Below are 22,659 nucleotides of genomic sequence, written 5' to 3'. Positions count from 1 at the left end.
TGTAATAGGGTTCAGGCCATTTCTTCTCATTCTCACACGAAGATAGAATGAAATGATAGATATGGAAGTGCCTGGAGGAGAATTAAGTTTATACATATATATACATACACACACACACACACATATACATACACACACACACACATATCTACATATGTGTGTGTGTGTGTGTGTGTGTGTGTGTGTATATATGTATGTATGTATAAATAGCATGGGGTTTCTTTTTTTAAAAGTGAGACTCAGCTTTATAAATTATTTAAGCCCCTATGCTGGGCCCACCACCCCTTAGGAAAAAACCAACTATGAGAAAAGATGGATGAAAAAATACTGCCAAGGCCCAAAATACTTATGATGCTTCCATTGGGCTCTGCGTTTTGGTTGTCTGAAAGCAGAGATTAAGTTTGAGAGACACACGTGCTCAGGACCTACATAGCAGAGGGATTCTTTTTCCTGGATTTAAACAGCTTCTTTTCTCCAAAAAACTCAAATGTGAAGAATTAAGTGTCATCAAAGCAGGGAAAAACTATAGCTTGGCCCCTGGGGGGAGGAACTAGGTCAACCCTCAGAATGAGGTGTCGCCTGTTCCCGTGAGAGCTAAGGGTTCACGACACGTGGAGACAGATGCAGGCTGGGAGCACCGAGCATTCCTGGGACTACATGGGAGGTGAGGAGGCAGCTATGAACAATTTAAAGAGAAACTGCTTCATATCCCAAGCCTTTATTCTGTGTTATATTCATCTCTCTCCCAACTGGTCTGGGTCTCATCAACTAGGTGTCAGTACACAAGGCTGAAAGCCCAACCCCACAAATAAATGTTGCCTGATGCTAACTGATAAAAATGAGGGAAGAAAAGGCCGGTACGTGTCTCAGCACTGCTCCCTTTGATACTATCTTATGCTAAAGCACAGAGAGCCCCATGGTTCAGAGAGTGATCCAAACAGGAGCCCACTCAAGAGGCACTCTCTCCCCAAACTCTACGCATCACGGAAAAATTCAGTAACCAGAGGAAGGGCTCAGAAAGGTGTGGAAAATGCCATGCTGGTTCATGCAGATAGTCCCTCCCAGCTTTGGTCTCTGAGGCTGGAATCCCTGATCAGCTTTGGATAAGCAGGAACGGATTGGTCATCATCCGTGACTTTACCTGGAGTCTTCATGAACTGCTTCTTCTGGCCTGTCAAAAAGCAAGTGCAGGTTTGGATGGCAGGGAACAAAGTTGACGAGGAGGCTGAACACTGCATGAAGAGAGGACCAAGCCAATGAGAGAACAACAGCAGCAACAGAAAAGCAAACAAACCCTGCAACAGACCTGATGGGGGATGAGTCGCTGGACGTGGATGAGGTGGGCATAGGGCTGGATGGCGCCGAAAACATGGGCCAAGATGGCGAGAGGGGTGAAGTTGGGCTTGGATTCGGGGGGCTGCAAGACATAACCACCAGAAAACTCATCAGCACACAGGGAAACCACAAAGGGAGCACAGGAGGTTCAGGGGAGGCCAAATGACAGGGAGCTGGAGAGACTGGAGGAGCACTGAAACTGTCCTCAGTGCCAAGTCACATCTCTCCAGACCAAACTCCGTGTCTTCCAAGTAATGCCTGCTCTGGAGCTCCTCGGAGTGTTAACATGTCTCTTTGCCCTGCAGAACAACTGCTTTCTAGGTGGTAGGAGCTTCCTTAATTGTGTCCATTGTGCCTTTGGCCATGGGTGAAAAATGCCCTGAACCCATGTCCATGGGTTCCCACACCCACATCCTATCACCGACCTCCATCTGGGGCAGGGCTAGCTCATAACCAGCCTTCGGTTTCCACCGTGTGAGTGTTTTTAAAGTCGTGTCTCAGCAAAAATGACCATTCTTCTGGGCCACACAGGCCATTCCGCCAGAAAACAATTTCCTGTTTACATTTTTAACGAAAGGGGCCGTGTGCCATTGGAGACCCGGAGAAGGATTGCATTAGAAAAGTGATAGTGGATGGAGGACAGGGCTGGGCACGCACCTCCCAGGAGAGGGCACACAGCTATGGGCAGGGCATAGTTGTCCCTCTGAGGTTTGCTTTCCAGGCTTATTCTTTCTTTTTTTCATGGATTTTGGGCATTCTGACGCTCAAAGAAAAAGTCCCAGATGGAAGGCAATGAAAAAATGAGGAACTGAAAGCTTAAATTTGTCATTTTGTTCTTTGATGGGTGGCTGATCAAAAGTTTGGAGAGGAAAGGTTGAAATTACTCACTAAAATATGGTTTGTGGATTTTAACTAGTCACGCTAGCCCTTTGACTTATTTCCACAAATTACACAAATAAACATCTTAGTAACTCTGTAAAATTGCATTAAGTCACAGATAGTGCAAACAAACACCAATGACTGAGAAAACAACTCGGAAACCACCCAGCCACAACACCACCTGCAGCCCTGAGCCCCAGCCAGTGGCTGGATTATGTGGCCCAAGCACTGTACAGAGGTGAAAATGACAGCAATCCAATTCCAGGGGAACAGACTTTCTAAACATACTGGGATTTAGCAAGAACACATAAATGTCCTACTGAATGACACATCTTCAATTCAGATGAGAGACTCAATAATGGCCTTAATTATCTACAGCTATAACATAAATTCCTACGGAAATATACAGTAAAAACCCATTGTGTGAGTTCATCAGATAACCTCGGACTAATTGAATGAAACATTTATTAAATGTCACTATATGCATTATATTTCTAGAATATACATTTCATGAGCAGGGATTTTTGTTCGTTTTGTTTACTGCTGTATCTCCAATGCCTAAAATAGTGCCCAGGAGGATTTCAATAAATATTGAGTAAATTAATGAATCTCATTTAACCCAACCATCTAGCCAAGAGGCACTATTATAATTCCCATTTCACAGATGTGGGAACTTGGGCCAATTTGAGGCTTGCTTGAAGATATCCAGGCTGTAAGTGTCAGGGCCGAGGTTCAGACCCCAATCCCCTGGCTCCAAGCCCAGGGCTGTTGCCGCCACAGTGTACCACCTCTGGGGTAGCAGGACTTGCTCTGATCCTCTAGGCTGTACCAAGCTTCTTTACAGACCCAGCCATAGCACTAGAAACCTTAACCACTGATTTATGAGTTTCCTTTAGATGCCTACCACATTTGCAAGGGAAAACGGGAATGCAGCAACAGACAGGCCCAGCAAGACTCAACACATTGTAAATTCCAACAAAATCCCCAATTCTGCCTCCAGTCTTGTGTGTGGTAGATTCATACAGCAGATGGAATTCATATAACAGAAGAGACAGAATTCAAAGAGCATGGCTTTTTTCTCTTCTTCTCAATTATTCCAGCAATGACTACTTATTGAACACATTGTGTGATCAAGACAGTAAGTGGAATACAACTTAGCATTTACCAAGGTCCCCGACTTGAAGAGCTTACAATGTATTTGACAAGATGGGACAGATTAAAAAACAACTGTAATATAAGACGGTAAGTAAGCTTCATCAGCTTACCCTATGATTAGTTTAATACCCGCTCCCACACTTGATTCTGTCTTGGGTCCCGGAAGGAAGTGCTGCCTCCTTTCTACTGGGCAGTCAGTCCTCGGTTAATCCGTAACTGCAGCTGCTAAGAAGGGCCTCGCTTTCTCAGTCCCCTCCCCACAACTGCCCCCCTAGATAGTGACCCAGTGGGCAAGGCCTGGCTATTCCAACTGCAGCCCAGCCTGGGAACCCAAGTTCTGACCAGGGACAATTTGGAGGTTTATGAGAGCAGCCCAGGCCTAGAGGCCTGAACTACTCTGTTCCTTTGGTCAGTGGCCAACACGGGACAATTTAAAAGTCCTTAAGACTTTTTTTTTTTTTTTTTTGAGTTTTCTTTTTAGTGGCTTTTATAAGTAGGAAACACCTCCAGCTTCCTACCTCAAGCGTACCAAGAATCATGCCTTTGGCTAAAGGCATAGTTGGAAACATATTCTATGAACACAATGTGGGTTCTGAATGTTTTTTCACATCCCTGGATATCTAAGTGGTTCTTGGCCACTTAGTACATGGCTGAAATTATCTGGGGGTGCGGTTGGAATGCAGGACATTCATAACGATTATAAGAAGTTACTCTTCAATCTCCATGTCCATTGCCACAGTATTAACTGTGATTTTTAAGAACTAATAGAATTTCATTTGTTTGCTTGTGTTTTGGTCATAGCAATAACATTTATTTGTTATAAAATAACCACAATCTAAAACTTATTACCACTATGTTTCAGTGTAACAGTAAAATGCATACTCCATAGTACTTCTATGATTTTTTAAACTACTGATTGGAAATATACTCTTTGTTAATTTGTGCTCCAGAGGCACATCAACAAAACTCAACGTCGACAATACTACTGAGCACTGTTATACACCACAATGACTGATGCCTGTAGCAACAGAATGACTGTAAACATATAAATGTTCCTCAGAGAAACAGAGAGCACATTATATATCAGTTTTGATGCAACTTAGAGAACACACAGGTGGGATGATGATAATGGCCCAAGACTATTTGTATAATCTTATACTCTGACCACAGAAGTGTCTGGTTATAGGTTACTTAAAGTGACAACAGCACTCCTAAAAAAAATCCAAGACAAAACAAACGAAAAATGGCCAGCTTTGGTATTGGCTCTGAAACCTCCAATATCGAATTCTCAAACTCTCTTCCCATTAATGAGGACAAAGATAACAAATGATTGGTGTTAGGATAGGAGAAAATAATTTTATAACTACCATCTTAGCAGATGATCCCCGAAGGCCCCTCTACAACCTCAGAGTCCAGCTGAATGACCCAGCACATTTTTCACCCTAAATATTCCTGGGGTCCTGCCAGGCCCCCCACATCAAGGCCCAACTATAGCGATAGCAGCTTAAACTTTAAGGAACATTTGCTGGTCTGGTTTGGATTCAAGTGGAAGGCTTGCATCGGCTTTAGTTTGCCAGTCCACGGTGTCCTCAAAAGGAGTCACACAGCCCCAGTCAGTCGCTTTGACATTCACTGGACAGGGAAGAAATAATGGTTTAGGAAGATAAGGCTCAAAGGCCTGGCAGCATGCTGGGATGTGGCTGAGCGTTCAAGTACAGTGTGTGGCAATATCGTCAGCTTGACACCCTTCTGTGGTGACTCACTTGACTGATGGGGCATCTGGTGTACCAGCCAGGGCATGACTACCAGGCCATGGACAGGGCTGTCCCAGCAGGCTCCCAATCTGATCACGGATGTGGCAGACCCTCTCATGACTCCACACCATGGGAGTGAAAAACCTGAGCTGGTATAAGATAAGCAGTCGGCAGACCATTAATCAGAAAGCTGATCTTCTTTAATTCTGATATGCAAAATTACAGATGGCTGCGTAGGAAACTGGAAAATATCACAAGAAAAGCAGTAAAATCATACATAATTTATACTACTGATAATCACTGTTAACAGCTTGCCAAATTTCTTCACTTGTCTTGGGTGGGGTGGTGTTGCAGATAATACTACATACATAGTAGCGTATTTTTTTCACTTAAGTATTTTCTGATGTCATTAAGTAGCCTTTGATATATTTTAAAAATCATAAAACTCTTTTCCCACTAAAGAGGCTAAAAATAACAAACAACTGACATTAGTTCAGAGAAAATCATTTTTAAAGTACAATCTTGGCAGATGACCCCCTGAAGACCTCTCTACAAACCCCAGAGTAGTCTCAGACCTACAGGATATTCTACTGTATGGTATACCCTGATTTATGTACCCCTTCTCTTATTGTGTACATTCAGATTATCCCTCTTCGGCCATAGTAGTGCAACTCACATTCTTGTAGAGGATCACTGCCTGTGTCTCCAATTGTTTCCTTAGCATAAATTCCTGGAAGTCAAATTAGTGGGTCAAAGGCTAGGAGCCTTTTTTAAGGGTCCTGATACATCCTAGCAAATAGCCTTGCAGAAAGGTTCGACTGAATTGTACTCCCACCAACAGCGTATGGGGGCTGCCCCTTCCCTCTCACCACGGCCCCACCAGCACAGAGAATGAGCAATTAAAAAAATCAGATGGACTTTTTTTCCCCAGTCCACAAAGGTCACCTTGGACTCTTCTCTTTCCTAGCATTTCCAATGGCAAAAACAAATACAACTCCTCTCCCGTGTTGTTTCCATCTGCAAGCAATGTTTAATTTTCTAAAGGGCATTCTGCCAAGAAGGTAGTGTGGGGAAGGAGACAGGCAGATGGATAGAGAGACAGACAACCGCAGCCTGGGGGGTGCTGAACCCCTGGCCATGTGGCGTGGCTGATCCAAGAGAAACGGGGAGTGGTGGGTGGTTGGCTTAGTCTAGGACTCTCCAAGACAGGGCTAGGTAGGAGGGATGAGGTACACATGGGGAGCCAGAGAGTGTCTCGCCAGCTGCATACTGTGGAGAGGTCACAAAACTGGCATCGACATCTCTCTGCCAGGCAGTGGTCTGAGACCTACAGGCTGGGTTCCCGGTCATGGATCTCAGGCCTGACCTGAATGCTCACTCCCTCAGTCCCCTTTCCCCATTAGGCCTAGAACGGGGATGGTGCTATTACGTTCAAGGGGGACTGCCTGTATTTTTTTTCTTTCCCCCTATAATGAGAGAGGATAGAAAATTCCATGAAAACCTGTAAAGTCCCATCTTATCTAGTCCTGAATTAGTGACTTCTTCTTCCTTGGAAAATATCCCTTTATGTCCTGAGTTAAAGTGCCATAAAAAGAGAGGGAAAATCAAACTCCAGTTGGGAAAACAGGGTCAAAAGGAGTACTGGTAAGCTGGATAGTGGTGAATCAGAGTAAATGACACAAAAACCAATTTCCACTTGTTGAAAATTTGAACATATTCTTTACGTGTCTGCTGAAGCTTTTACAACACAGAAATCCTATCTATGTCCTGAATTTTCCATCTGTGCTTCACGACTTTACAAGAGGAAAAGTCCACATGCCCCCGAGTTGCACTGCTCTGTATTCTTTTCTGACTCTTACAAGTATGCACAGTATTTACAGATTCTTTCCCCACATCTAATATAATTTAATACACATTTTTATTCAGACAATAACAGAGTCCTGATCCTTATTTTAATGAGACTAGCTGGTGAAATCCCCTTAAGGCCTTAGCAATTATATGCAATTGCTTTTAAAATAGTTCTTAAATAATTTGCTCTTAAAATAGCTTGACAAGTCTACAGGGCAGTGGTTCTGTTTTTCCAGCTTTTAAAAAAATTTCTGAAGTTTAAGTTCCAAATAAGTTTCAAACTCAGATGGAGTATGTTGGAAAAGGCATATAATTCTGCGATTAAATAAAATCCAAAATCTCAGAATAGAGAATCTGTTATCCTTAAGGTTCCTCCAACTCAATAATTCGAACCCTCTCATGCAGAATAACAAAGAAATACAAGGTAGAGGGAACAACTCTGGATTGGAAGTAAAGATGCCTGGACAATGGTCTCAGTTCAACTGCTCACTGCAGGGGAAAAACCCTCAAGGGAGAGAAAGGACCAGCAGGGTAAATGGAACAGATGTCTCTATTGTGCTCTGCGCCGCACAATACTAATCGAGGGGAGTCTTCTTTCCTCTTAATTAAACCTGAGGATAGCCCCTCAATCTTTTTCAAAATCACATTTCAGCTACATCAGAACTGGTTCTAAAAATAAAATGTATTTACTTTCTTTCAACTAAATAACCTCACAATTTATGAAGTTATTTTTAAGGAAACGGGGAAGCGTTTTGGGAGCACTTTGAAGGGTCTGTAAGGTGACATTTGCTATTTCAAAAGATTGGAATGGTTGCTGAGAAGTCCCAGCATCTCCTTACTATACCGAGCGCAGTACAACTGTCATTCTCTATATAATGAAGCTATCGCAAAAACAAGTGTATTCACTGTAACTTAAACAGAAAAGCAATAGTGCCACTAGATTCAATCCTCTACTATCCTGAGGCATAACTTAGGTTTGCTCTAAAGCCACCATTCTAATGCTGGCTGTGTTTAAACTATTCTTAAAATCTACAAGCAAGAAACTGTAACTGCCTCAGGGGATTGAGAACGGGGACCGGGTACACGGGCACAGACTGGACATTCACTTTATATTTTAATTTGTTTATACTGTTTGAGTTTTTAAATCATGAGCCTATATTATTTTATAATAATAGTGGAAAGCACTCTTCTATAAATGGCGCTAAGATAACTGGATATCTATATGGAAAAAGTGACACAACCTCTACCTCATATCATACCTAACAAATGATTTCCTGGTGGATTACAGATCTAATTGCCAAAGGCACACAATAAATGAGGGAATACCTCTGAGAACTTGGGGTTGGGATTTATCCAACAAGGCATAAAAAGCACTAAGCATAAAGGAGAATACCGATATACGCGACTACATTAAAATAAGAAATTTTATGTATCAAAAGACAACCTTAAAAGAGAGTAAAAAGACAGCCTACCACATATAAATACATAAGGGCACATACAAGACTATACAAAGAACTCCTACTGATCAGTAAGAAAAAGGTAGACAACCAAGTGGGAAATGGGCAAGAAACTTGAGCAGGGACTTAGAAGAGAAAATGCAGAAGAAGGGGGCTCACCCTTTCTGTAATGCAGGAAGTGTAGATTAAAACCACAGTGAGATGATCCCGCTCACCTACCAGAACGACTAAGATAGCTAATATCAAAATGCTGAAAATACCAAGTGTTTACAAAACATGGAACAACTGGAATTCTTATACTTTGCTGGAGGAGGGGTGTAAACTCGTCCACCCACTCTGGAAAACAGTTTGGCGTTATCTAGCGAAAATGAAGTTATCATTCTCCATGACCCCGCAGTTCATTCCCAGATGTATACCCTAAAGCAGGGGTCCCCAACCCGGGACTGCACACGACCTGTTAGGAACCGGGCCGCACAGCAGGGGGTGAGTGGCGGACGAGTGAGAGTGAAGTTTCATCTCCCGCTCCCCATTGCTCCCCGTTGCTCACATTACCACCTGAACCATCCCCCTGCCCCCACCCCCCAGTCCATGGAAAAACTGTCTTCCCTAAAACTGGTCCCTGGTGCCAAAAAGGTTGGGGACCACTGCCCTAGAGCACACTGTGTATATATGAGAAGACATATATGAGAATGTGTAGAGCAATTTATCTGTAAAAACAAAAACTGGAAACAAGCTAGAAGTTGAGCAAAAGTAGAATGGAGAAATAATTTTAGTATATTAATGCAATTATGCGTTCTGCTACAATGAAAATAAATAAATGAACTACAGCTACACGAACGACTTTTAAAACTGTTGAGCAAAAGAAGCCAGACTCAAAATAATAAAGCAAACTATTACATTTTAGGGATGCACCAAGTCAATCATTATTTGCAGATTCTGCAGTCGTGAATTCACCTATTTGTTTAATTTATTTGTAAGTCCTGAATCAATACTCAAGGTGCTTTCATAGTCATTTGTGGACACACACGGAGCGATGAAAAACTTAAGTCACCCTGAGTCACCCAACATGCACACTCCCAGCTGAGGTCAAGCAAAGGGATGCTCTGACTTCTGTTCCAGCTCTGTAGTGTCCCTGTGTGCAAGAAGGCTGTGACATGCCTTACAAAGAAAACATGTGCTTAGTAAGTTTCATTCAGGCATGACTTATAGCGCTGTTCGTCCTGAGTTTAATGTTAATGAATCAATAGTAATATTAAATAAGGTGTTTTTAAATAGAAACCCATGTAAAACAAGGTTATGTACTGATGGGTTGACAAAAAAGTTGTAACCAGAGGCTTGTAGGAACCTAACCCTGTATTTCCTGTAGGAGCAATGGTATGATATTCACGAATTCAGTGTCTGTGGTTACTTCATGGACTGTTACTATTGCAAATAACAAGAACTGTATTGAAGAGCTAAAAATATAAATAAAAACAAGGAATTGATTACTGTAAACATCAGATTAGTGGTTACTCCTGTGGGGAAGGAGAGGACTGTGATAGAGGAGGAGAAAGTGAGAGATGTGGGTGCTTCTGGGGTCCTGGCAAGGTTGTATTTTTGACCTGGGGGGCAGTTGCTAAACAGTAATTTGTGAAGTTGTATAATACATCTCACGTACTTTTCTATATAACAAAAAATACGTGCAAACCTACCTTAAAACACTTAGGGACAGTAAGTATATCAGTGTATTAACAGCATTCTCTGGGTGATGAGAGTAAATGTAATCTTTATTCTTTGTGCTTTTAAAATATTTTCCATATTTTCTACAATTAATATGTTACATTTAAAACCAAAAAAATTAATACATGTTAATAGAAGAAATACTCTCCCTGATCATACAAATGGCTACTTTTATTCTCTAAAGGAAGGATGTTTTAATAGGGGCAAAATGACAATTCCGTCTTTGTTGCACCAATCCGTGGTTTAGGCTGCATGACACAGTTGGCAGTTCCCAACTGTTTTTACTGTTTTTCTTCTTTTTCAGTCAAATACAATCAACAGATATTTACTGAGTGCCTTCCATATGCAAGAACTAAATTTCCCATCCTTCTGTCCTCACTGAGGAATTATGTTGACTCCTCTAGAGCCTTTTTTATTGGTAAAGTTATTACAGTAAATCAATGGTGTTTTCCTTTCCCCCCCGCGCATGGGGAAGTCGAGGAGGACATCTCTGATGTCGCATTCTGAGTCTGCTGACAAGTTAACAACACTGGCTGAAAGTCCTTGGCCATCTGGCATCCCTTTCTATACGGTCTGCTTTCAGGGAGTATTTCCTGTTTGGACTAGGGAGAGGAAAAGGAGGGAAAAGGATTTAATAAGAATCTAAATGTCCACTGATGAAAACAAAGGAGTGTCTAAAATTAGAAGTGGTGGCCCAAGATACTTGGGTGGCCTAACAGTAACCCTAGGGAAAGAGGATTCCTTGAAAAAGAAGCCTAAAATATTTCACTATGTTCACTACTCTCAGCAATAGAAAAAGCACTTCTGCTAAATATAATATCCAGGACAATTAAATTAAACTCCTACAACACACAAAGTTTGGTCCGGATACTATGAAAGGCGTATGAGGCAAAGAGATAAGGAGACATGAACTTTGATGCTAAGGCCATTGGACTTTTCTCCCGGCAAGCAAATAGCTGGCTTCTCGCAAATTCTAGTGTTTATTCTTTAGTCTAAACATGTGGAAAATTGTTTCTGATCCGATTTTAACCTCCTCAAATGTCTTCCCCACTCCACTTATATCATCTATCCCTGGTCTTGCTCCTTCGGTGTGACCATACCCAAACCCCACTTTCTCCCTATGACCATGCTTGCCCTCCACAGTGGCTGGCTCAGGCTGCAGCAAAGAAATGCAATCCCACTGGGCTTCATGGTGATTTTCACCCCTTGTTCATTTGGTTCTGGGGAGCTTATTGACTGGACTGGAAAAAACTTTAAATGATTTTTCCAGCAAAGTCACCCTTTCCAGTGGAAAAAAAGAGTTTTAACATCTGTGAACAAAAACAAACTGAAGGAAAATGATTTATATATTCTCTAGTTCTTGTATTCCAAAACCAAACACCCACTAAGAACTCAATGAAAACAGACACAGCAAAGTACCATTAATTCTAATCTCACAAAATTAAAATTTCTATTTTTTTCAGATCTGAGGTAGATCCAAATATACTATGAACAATCTATGAGTGACTAAGCCAATTTACAATGTCAACAAGATTTTTCAATACAGATTGCTTAACCTAAAAGAACCATTCTTGGTCATGATTTCAAAATGCAAATCTGATCATGTCATGTCTTTGCATAAAATACTCACTCAATGATTCCCCATTGTTTCTAGGGTGAAGATCAAGGCCTTCCTACCTTGACTACTCTAAGAATCGCTAGCCTGGTTTCTTTACCTTTTTACCACTTGAATCCATCCTACTGCACATCATAACTACATGAACCTCCTAAGCACATAGCTTAATAACTACTTGTTGAAAGTTGTTCAACAAATAGCATTTTCCCACTCATAAGCTCACCAATACCTACTGCATGTAGAATAAATTGCTTGCCCTAGTAGAGTGGAATATGTAGTTACAATTTACTCATGCCCACCAGTTTTCCAACTCCTGTTCTTCTGGTTCATTTGGAGAAGTTCTTCTAGACCCCAAGCAATACAGGTGGGTCCAGTGTCCCACCGATGTCACCGCATTGGCAGGCATGTGATCCAGGCTGGCCAGTGAGAGGACCCCCTTCCTCCTGGCCACAGTGGGTCAGTGATGGGCAGCTAACTGATCAGAGTTCATCCATGGGGTCTAATATATGAATGCTCTTCTTCATGGATGCAAAATCTAAATGTACTCGCTGAGGGTGACCAGAGATCCTTCTTCCCTATAACATGGCAAACATCTGCCTGCAAATGAAGTTTTGTTTTGTTTTGTTTTGCTTTTTAAAAGAGGGAAGAAGAGCCAAGCAAAATAATAATTTGGGCTCCTGGATTCAATTGCGCTCGAGGTTAGATTCACCCTGAGATTTCACAAAATTGTAAGCTTATAACTTCCACTTTTTCCCTAAGCTACTTGGGTTTCTGTCATTTGAAGGTCTTTCACAAGACGTCCTCAATGCTCTTCTTTGCAGTCATTACTTGCCTCCAAGTAAAGTCAGCAAACTTTCTTAAGGGCCATTTAGTAAATATTTTAGACTGTGGAACAAGAGGCAAAAATTAAGGGTATTACATAGCTCCTTACATAAACATTTAAAATGAAACAGTTTAACAATGTAAAAACCATTCTTATTTTATGAGCTGCAAAGTAAAAATAAAAACAAACAGACAAACAAACAAAACCAAGGTGACAGGCTGGATTTGGACCATGGGCCATCGTTTTCCAACCCCTCTTCCAGTCAAACTGGTTTACACGAGCCATGAACATGCTGTAAGCCTTTCACTGCAATGTTCTCGCTGGTGATGTTTTTTGTTTTTTTAACTTTTTTTGGGGGGGGGGTATTTATTTATTTATTTATTTATTTATGGCTGTGTTGGGTCTTCATTTCTGTGCGAGGGCTTTCTCTAGTTGTGGCAAGTGGGGGCCACTCTTCATCGCAGCGCGCGGGCCTCTCATTATCGCGGCCTCTCTTGTTGCGGAGCACAGGCTCCAGACGCGCAGGCTCAGTAATTGTGGCTCACGGGCCCAGTTGCTCCGTGGCATGTGGGATCTTCCCAGACCAGGGCTCGAACCCATGTCCCCTGCATTGGCAGGCAGACTCTCAACCGCTGCGCCACCAGGGAAGCCCCAGGCACCATTTAAAACTTTCAAGTACCTCAGTGCCACAAGGCTCACATTTTGGACATTTCTGTTCTCAGTTACCAATCTTTTTATTTCCTCTTGCAGAAACATAGCATCTATTTTCCCAAGATCTATTTAATTACCCCAAAGAGCGAAATTAGTTAATAAAAAATGTGTTATGTCCATTTCAGGCAAGGTGTTGACAGTCATTTAATATTTTTCCCCTCTTAACTTTGATATCATTTGTCTATACTATCATCATCATCATGTCAACATTTACTTACTGTGTTTTGCATTCCTGGGAGAGCAGGATTTTTAAAGATAGTTTTATTGAGGGATAATACTATGAAGTTGACCCCCTATTTTAAGTGTACAACATTGAGAGAGTTGTGTAATCATCACCCATAATCCAGTTTTATAATGCTTCTATCAGCCCCAAAAGGTCCCTCCTGGCATTTGCAGCCAAGCCCTGTTCCTGTAACCAGCCATAGGCAACCACTGATCTACTTTCTATCTCTAGAGATTTGCCTTTTCCAACATTTCACCATAATGGAGTCATACAATGTGTGATCTTTTTTGTCTGGCTTATTTCACCTGCAGATGTTTATAGTGGGCCAACAGCTTTCAAAAGGAAGATGAAATGAAGATAGTAACAAACACTGAGTACTAACTTCTATTGAATACTTGGTATGTACCAGTCATTCTGCCAAGCTTTGGGAGGCATTACCTTATTTAATTCTTCCAAACAACCTCAGGAATAGGTACTATTATTCTCATTTTTCAGATGACAAAACAGAAGCTCATAAAGTTTAAGGATCTTTGCTTAAAGTCAATTGTCTAATTAGTGGATGAGCTGGGATTTGAAACTAGCCCTAACTCTTAGCCACTATGCTATCTGCCTGGTGTTTAAAAAAAAAGTCTCAAGATGAAACCAACTGAGATTTTCCTTTAAAAAAAAAAAAAAAAAAACCAAAAACCAAACTAACAAACAAAAACTTTTCAACTCACAGGAGAAAGCAATATACAGTTCACAGTGCTAGGGAAAAAGCCTTTGAGGGTGCCTGGAAGGGAAGGTTCACCACAGTGGGCGCTCCAGCACCTTCTCAGCACAGCGAGCCTCCATGGGGCACAGACCACCCCACCCCTCCGCCTTCCAGGCTCACTGCTCCTGCCGCCCAGGCAAACCGGAAGAGGCCCGTTCCTCGCAGTATCCTTCATCATATATGCTCTTGCCCTCAATCTACTGCAGCCTTTTCACTTTATTTAGAAAGCATGCATTGGCAGACATAAAAAAAAATATATTTAAGGCTGTTTATGAGCAAATTTCCTCAAAAAGCCTCAAGCTGGTCCATTTGTGCCATCTGTTATAAGGGAAACTAGAAACCACCTGTCTGTCTGCCTGAGCTCTGCTCTTATCAAGGAAGTTGTAATTACCTCTTTGGTGAAGGATTTGAATCATTACAGTAAATCCCTTATTCAGCACATATTGTATTAGGAAGGCATTCTGACCCTAAAACCCAGGGTTTTTATCCCCTTGCCCTGCACACATGCAATAAAACCTCAGCTCTCCAAAGCCTGGCAGAGTGAATTGTGCCTTAATCTTGTTTGTTACTCAATGATAAATATTTACTAAACAAATATTTCCTGCACACTTAACTACACGGCAGGTGCTTTGCAGGCACTGGGAACACAGCAGAAAACAGGTGGAGAAAGGCTTCTGCTCTCAAGCAGCTTATGTTCACTCACAGTGAACTTCAAGGCAGGGTATGAGCACAGGCTGGGTGGAGGAAAAATAACAAAACGCCCATTTGCATTCCTCATCCGATCCTTATAAGATTTGTATTTTATATATGCTTTCTGATGTGTATAAAACAATGAGTAGGATAAGTAAATACTTTATAAATAGGTAAATAAAAACAACAGACACGTATTAGAGGTACCTGCCCCAAATATTTTTTTCTGATAGTATTTCGATCATTTTAGTGATTAAAATTGTTTAGGAAACACTGTTCTTGTGTGTTTGTGTTAACAGACAAACAAGTAAACAACACATCATTTTAGATGGTATTAAGAGCTACAAAGAAAATTAAAAAAGCAGTGTGAAGGTGACTGCCAAGTGGGAAAGGGCGGGTGGGGTGATTTGGATTCCACGGATGCGGCTGCTTCTTTCAGGAGTAACATCTCAGCTGAGAGGTCCATGCAGGAGAGTGCTCAAGCCTCCTTCTCTTCAACACCAGGGCATCTTTTAATTTTAACCATTTGGGATTAAAACAAAAACCAAGCCCCATTTCCTCCTAAGCACCCTCACAGTCTCTTTGCTTAACCATAGAGCCTTTTCCCGGAACACCGTGTGAACTTAATGAAAAGGGTCCCATTTTTTTTTTAATTTAATTTATTTATTTATGTATTCATTCTTGGCTGCGTTGGGTCTTCGTTTCTGCGTGAGGGCTTTCTCTAGTTGTGGCAGGCGGGGGCCACTCTTCATTGTGGTGCGCGGGCCCCTCACTATCGTGGCCTCTCTTGTTGCGGAGCACAGGCTCCAGACGCGCAGGCTCAGTAGTTGTGGCTCACGGGCCCAGTTGCTCCGCGGCATGTGGGATCCTCCCAGACCAGGGCTCGAACCCGTGTCCCCTGCACTAGCAGGCAGACTCTCAACCACTGCGCCACCAGGGAAGCCCAAGGGTCCCATTTTGAAGGGAAGAACTATTGAAAGAAGATCAGTAGTAAAGGCTGGCCTGGCTGTAGAAGAATTCCCAGTAGTGGCTGGTAACAGCAAAACATAGTTTCTCTGCAAGAAACTGTTCCCTGGTAAAGCTAAAAAGTCATTCCATTGGGGGAAATAAGTGTGTGCCTTTTCAATGAAGTCTCTATGTGCCCTAAAATAAGTTTGTCGCTTGTTTCTTTTCGGAAGAAAGGAATTACATAAATCCCAAACCAACCGACAAACGGCCTGCAGACGTCTATTCCCTTGTGTGAACTGCCGAATCTTCAGGTCCCTACAGAACCGAGGATGAGGTTAGACACCCTAGATATTACACCTCGGTTTTCTGGATCACTCTTTCACTACCTGAGGTATATAACATTTCTGAAGTTCTACTCACTTTTTGTCACTATATTCATGTTAATTCGCCTAGAAGGGTATTTGCGGTAAGCCTTCTACAATGTCATCCTCCAAGGCCCACACCACGTCTCTGCCAGCTCCTCCCCTTATCATCACCCAGGCTTACAGAGACAAAATGGCACTCTGCATATACTTAACCTTTCTCTCATCCTCCCAGGAAACTATGGAAAGGAAAGGAGAGAATCTCCCCAAGGGAAGAATATTGCAAATCATACAATTTAGGAAAATACAAAAATGAAAGCGAATAAAATGTATTTTCCAAAATAAGAAGTTCTTGCACCATCGAGCAGTTGAATGAGTCCAGCTGGGTTGGGGCCTAAAAATCTGTATTTAAAAAATGTTCTCCTCACTGCCCACAACTCCAACCCCAGCCCTGTGGTTCTGATATGCAAGCAGAGATGGGAACCACTGATCCTTGGCTTCTACAGAATTCCAAGTCAGCTTTGGAGATTACTGGGAAATGGGAACACACCAGGGACTTAGTAGCATGCACCTTGGTGATTATTTTGTTCCTATAAAATTTTTGATTTATTCACATGGATCTTGTTATTATTTTTGACACAGCAAGTAAGTGTAAACTTCTTCGCCAGTGTATTAATAAAGTGTCAGTGCTTATCTGTGATTTGGTCAAAAGAACTGAAGGAGTTCTGAGGAGACGGATCAGTTTAAGCTGGAGGAGTTTGGGCAAGTTTCCCTTGAGTTGGAATGTTCCCATTTTCCATTTTGGGGTTTCAGATTAAGGGGGCTGTGGTCAGCCTTGCAGCTGGGAAAGGAGAATCGGTGTCAAGGGCAAAATGAGCCCCCCGCTCTTTGCTGAAACAAGACGTGGCAACAGCATATACACAGCCTTGCTTTGAAAATAACAACTCCCACTGGTGTAGACTGCTTACAACCCGTCAGGCTCTGGGCTGAGCACTTTTGGTCTCTGCCTCGTCCCAATAACCCAAGAGGGCTGCCCTGACTTTGCAGAGGGGTAAGAGGAAGTTTGGAGAGGTTGAGTCGTTTTCTAAGAGCCAGAAAGCGGTGGTGCTGAGACTGAAGTGAGGCAGCCTGACTCCAGTACAGCCTCTTCTGAACACCTGTGCCCGCCGCTCCCCTCCAGCCTCCCCCTGGCCCCTCACAGAGCCCTGGGCATGCATACTCCACAGGCCTGGCGCACAGAAGTGCCTGGAGATGGCTGATGCAAACACAGTGAGCCCACTTTTAAAGGGAATTTGCTTGAAGCGCCCTAGAATCTGTTAAAGCAGGTAAATCCCAGTTCCAAGATCAAATGTTACAAATAACATTACACAGAAAATAAAAGAAAAACGGTTTGGGAGCCTCTGAACACTTTCATTGGTTGTCTGTTTTCAGAGAATACCTGCCGTATTTGATAAGCAGACTTTTAGATGAAAACGCTATTCTTAACAATAGTGAATTAACAGTTAAGTGCAAGAGTCTGGGGTCAGACAGAGCTCCAATACTGCTTTGAATCCTGGTTTTGCCACTTATTAGCAGTGTGACCATGAGCAACTGTGCCCCTCATTTTCCTCCCCTGCTTAAAATGGGGATAATCAATAATAACTCTACCTCAGAGGATTGGTGAGAATTAAAAGGGATCATACACATAATACACTTAGCATACTGAAGCTTGGTACGCTGTAAGCATTCCCTAAATGGTAGCTATGATGATTAGGATATGCTTGACTTGTCCTGAAAAAGTGATTCTTTTATTTTAAAATGAAACGTGGACTTAAGGACACAATACTTGTACCATCTATAAATCCGAAGGCACTGATTCAAACAGAAGTGAAAATAAAGATGAAACTGCACCAGTACCTGCACCAAAAGGAGAGAAAAAGTAATCTGCCTCCAGTTTTAGGGCTTTCATCCCAGGATCATCTCCCCTCTTAGCATAGCCCTGTCACTTGTGTCTGCACAGCAAAGCCCCCAGTGGAAAACACACAGAGGCAAGTTCAGAGGCGCTCGGGTTGTGTTACCAGGGCAGATCAGTCCACCGGGATCAAATAACCTACGCCCAAAGCCCAGAAGTTCATGTTCAAGTGGAGGTGTCAATACTGAGCTGCAGCTCATCTAGGGACCTTAATTAAGCCCCAGCCTCTTTTTCAGGGCAGGCCGACAGGAGGTGTCTGTTTTTCCGTCGGCTCTCACAGAAAAGCTGGTGGTGTTACGGAAAGTGGGCCTGGGAAGGTGGGCGGACAGGCGCTGCCCACCGGCCCACACTCATTCTGGGCGTGTCTAGGGAGAGGATCTGAATTCCCGGGTGCACTTGTGACAGCTGCCTGAGAAGCCCACGTGGAGAGGGCGGGTGAAGAGACAGAGTAATAGGATAACACTTCCTTCTTGGCGTGGGCCTTCCCCCAAGGATGATTACACGCTCTTAAAAGCAGCGCTGCACAGGTTTCACACAAAAGCTGCTGGAGATGGTGCTGCTCATTCTTATAACATTCTGCAAGGTGAGCAGCCAGGGTCGCCATCAGTAAGTGGACAAGGTAGGCTGAGCCAGACCCTTGGACATTAGGGCTCAATGAATGGCTTAGTTTCTTGGGGTGGTGGGCAGGCCACTGCAGCAGCTTCCCTTCCTTCTTTGCCTTCTAAGCCACAGGTTTCTCAACATCTAACTCTCCCATCCCTGTCCTCACCCCTCCACCAACAGGCTAAATAGTGGTTCTTTAAATAGGGAGGCTCTTTTAGGAAGAAAGGCGAAGGGAAGACTCACTGAGAAACTTCCCACAGGGAATGCAAGGTTGAGTGGGAAGAGTTAAGGGCTCTAGGAGCAGGTGGAGCGAGGGCGGGAATCCTTCCGACTTCACCTCGCTCTCCTTTGAAAACCAGGGAAAATGTTACCCCAAAGGGCCTCAGTGAAGACTGCATGAAACTATATCCATAAAGGGCCGGGTGCCACGTCCGGCACTAGAAAGTGCCCGCGACATAATAGCAAGCATTGATAACTTCCTGAGCTTGACAAACTAGCAGAATTAAGGAAAGGAATAAATAACCTTAGGTTCTGGGCAGTTGTATCTGCCTTTCCAAAGTAAAACTAACCAGGAAGAAGGATGCCAGGGCTTTGCTTAATTCACATATCCAAGGCCACCTTACTTTCTCTCCTCCTTCCCACCCCATAGTTTTTGGTAAAAAACAAAAACAAAAACAAAAAGGGGGCAGGTCCCAAAATATATATTTTTTAATACATAAATATTTATTTTTTTAAATACAGAAAGAAAACCTATTGTTCCTGTTTCTAGCTATAAAAGCAATTTGTGCTCAATGTAGAAATCAAAGAAACAATGAAAGGCAAAAATAAAACTAAATAAAACCCCCCAAATTAAAAATAAAACTACCAAATGATCCAGCAATTCCACTTTGAAGAAAACGAAAACACTAACTTGAAAAGATATCTGCACCCCCATGTTTATTGCACCATTATTTATAGTAGTCAAGATATGGAAACAACGTTAAGTGTCCGTCAACGAATGAATGGGTAAAGAAGTTGTGGTACATATATACAATAGAATATTATTTGGCCATAAAAGAGGAAGAAATGGTGCCATTTGTGACAACATGGATGGAACTTGAGGGCATTATGTTAAGTGAAATAAGTCAGACAGAGAAAGACAAATACCATATAATCTCATTTATATATGAAATCTAAAACCAAAACCAAAACCAAAAAAATCCACTGAGCTCATAGATAAAGAGAACAGATTGGTGGTTGACAGAGGCAAAGAGGTGAGGGGTGAGGGAAATGGAGGAAGGGGGTTAAAAGGTACAAATGTCCAGCTATACAATAAATAAGTCATGGGATGTAATGTACAGCATGGTAACTACACTTAATAATACTTTTTGCATATTTGAAAATTACTAAGAGAGTAGATCTTCAAAGTTCTCAACACAAGAAAAAAAAATTTTGTAACTATGTATGGTGTTGAATGTTAACTAGACTTACTGTGGTGATCATTTTGTAATATATACAAATATCAAATCATTATATTGTACACTTGAAATTAATATAATGTTACAGATCAATTATACCTCAATAAAACAAAAAACTAAACAAAACCAACTATCAACGTTTCCGCCCACATGTACCACATGCTGACTCTTTTAGAACCTTTACATGTATACATATGCATTCATGCGTATTTGTTTTGCCCATTAAAATGGCACCATAGCTTACATACTCTTTTATTCTGCTTTTTTCAACGAAGTAGTTTATTATAAAAGTATGTCCATGCCAATAAAACTGATCAGCAACATAATTTTTAATAGTTGCACTGTAGTCCATGGCTGTGTGATAATTACCAAATCATCGCCATTGTTGGACACTGAAATTCTTTTTTTTGTTGTTGTTATAAATAATACTGCAATGAAAGTCCATCCACCTTTGCAAATACCTGTGATTATTTCCTTACGATAAATACTTACTGAGTCAACAGGTTAGCCCATCTGAAGCCATCTGACCCCTGTTTCCATACTATTCCCAAGAAAGGTCATGCTGTTTCAGAATCCCACCCACAGCGGGTCAATTTGGTCTCACACATGGACCTCCCCTTCTTCGGTCTCTTGGGTATATGGATTTTGTTGCTTCTGTCAAACAAGCCCATCAAACCACTGAGACAAAGATGGGGCTGATCTAATCTAGGTTCAAATCATTCCTCCAAAATAAATGTGAGCTCTAAGAGGAGACTGCTGTGAACCACTGCAGTGTTTCAGAACAAGGGGGTGGTGAGAGAAGGGAGGGGAGGTTTGTTCTGCCTCAGCCTCTTCTCCTGAATTGAGAATTACTGGCTTCCTCCAGTTCATCAATCAGCAAGCCGTGTCTGAACACTGAACTACAGCAAGGGAATGAATGAGCTTATATATAGTAGGTACACACATGCTGAGCACAAACATGTGACCCTGGAGACACTCCGGCAGGTAAAATGTCCTTTCATAACCCTCATGGGCTCAAGGGGGAATGTTCCTCATGCATTTTTTTTTTAAAGGGGAGACAAAAGGATATGTGATAAAAAATTAATCTGGGTTGAAGACTCAAATATTCATAATGAGTATTTCAGCTAGTTAAAAAGAGGCATTTCTCCAACTCCCGATGGTCAAGAAGGGACAGCTGGCATTTTGGAGTTGGCAAATTCCTCCTGAAAGATCAATGTTGTCTCTGTATTTGACAGACTGATCTGGTCTAAGGTTTATTTGTTGAAATAGATAATGTAATATTCAGACCATCAGCGTGTGCACGCATATGCTGTTTTCCCTTAACCCCTTTGCCTCCGTGAAACTTTCAGAATCTGAATGCTTTACCCACTTAGTGGACAGTCAGAGTTTCTGACCAGGGGCAAAGGGAACTTCAAATGATGTGGCTACCAGGGAAGAGGAAGAGACAGAACAAACAGTGTTCAAGAACTACAGGTTATCCAAAATTCTACTGAAACTAAGAAAACGGAGTCCTTCCGCAAGTGCCTTCTACCATCCCCCCCATCAGAATCTCTGCCTGCTTACAAGGACCACAGAGCGAGCGAGGCTTGTTGTGATGTCTGCGAGGAGCAGGGTCACTGCCGTGGAGCCTCAGGGCTTTTGCACTGGTATCTGGGGGCCCGTGCTGGACACCTGGGCTCGGGTGAGGGAAGCCATTCCCCTGGTGCGCCTTTGCCCATAACCCGAGGCAGTAAGTGGTCCGGGGGAATTTCCCCTGGGGGGGTGGCGGCTGCTGCTTTCTGGGTAAAGCACAGTACGTGTAGGCAGGGAAGAGCTCAAGAAATGAGTTGCCTGGAGCCAACTCATTCTGCAAGCTGCTCCCCAACAGATGACGGACCGTCGGTGTGTTTTGCAACTGCTCAGGGTGGGGGGCAAACTCCCAGTGGGTCAGTGCCAAAGCCCAGGGCCTTGTGTCCTTCCAGAATACTAGCTGAGATGAGTGAAGAGTAGTAATAGTTAATATTTACACAGGGCTCATTTCAAGGCAGGTCACGGAGGGCTCCGTTCTCATTATCTCCTCAATTCCCTGCCACAAACCCAGCAGATGAGGAGCCCGGGTATATGAGTTTGGTGTTCTGGAAAATCACAGAACATCTTCCAGGTCGTTTTTTTGTGCTGGGTCTACCCCAACCCACCTGCTGCCCTCATCTCCGGAAGTACTCGGCCAAGTGTTGTGTTTACATGTTTTGAGAGGTTATATTGCCACAAGAAACAGCCCAAATTCCCCTACAGGCCCTATCCAGGAAAAGAAACAGGCTCATGTGCCACTTTTAAATTGCATGGGGTACAGGAGAATAACTCTAAAGCCAAACTGGTCATCCGGATGCCGATGTGCT

The 22,659-nt window shown here is 42.6% G+C and overlaps 1 protein-coding gene and 1 long non-coding RNA gene across 6 annotated transcripts in view; one reads left to right on the top strand and one right to left on the bottom strand.

Annotated features, from left to right (window-relative positions):
- The window catches only part of ARHGAP26 (Rho GTPase activating protein 26), a 466,073-nt gene that overhangs the window by 15,294 nt on the left and 428,120 nt on the right, over positions 1-22,659 (bottom strand). Inside the window, exons 21-22 of one of the 5 annotated variants that reach the window (XM_082382700.1) lie at positions 1,307-1,417; positions 1,142-1,171 (exon numbers count right to left, since the gene is read on the bottom strand). The exons of 1 other annotated variant lie outside the window; for it this stretch is intronic. In XM_082382700.1, the coding sequence (XP_082238826.1) occupies positions 1,142-1,171; positions 1,307-1,417 (141 nt within the window). Of the gene's footprint in view, positions 1-1,141; positions 1,418-4,582; positions 10,750-22,659 lie in introns of those variants that run through there. 3 more of the 5 variants (XM_082382702.1, XM_082382701.1, XM_082382705.1) reach the window with 3 other exon arrangements.
- LOC309624593 overlaps positions 1-22,659 on the top strand; it is a 1,127,080-nt gene that overhangs the window by 994,280 nt on the left and 110,141 nt on the right. The gene's annotated exons all lie outside the window — the stretch shown is intronic.

Source organism: Balaenoptera borealis (assembly GCF_965194805.1).
Source record: "Balaenoptera borealis genome assembly, chromosome: 2".
Lineage (NCBI taxonomy): Eukaryota > Metazoa > Chordata > Mammalia > Artiodactyla > Balaenopteridae > Balaenoptera > Balaenoptera borealis.
The sequence above is the reverse complement of the archived record's forward strand: the minus strand, read 5'-3'. Positions and strand labels throughout refer to the sequence as shown.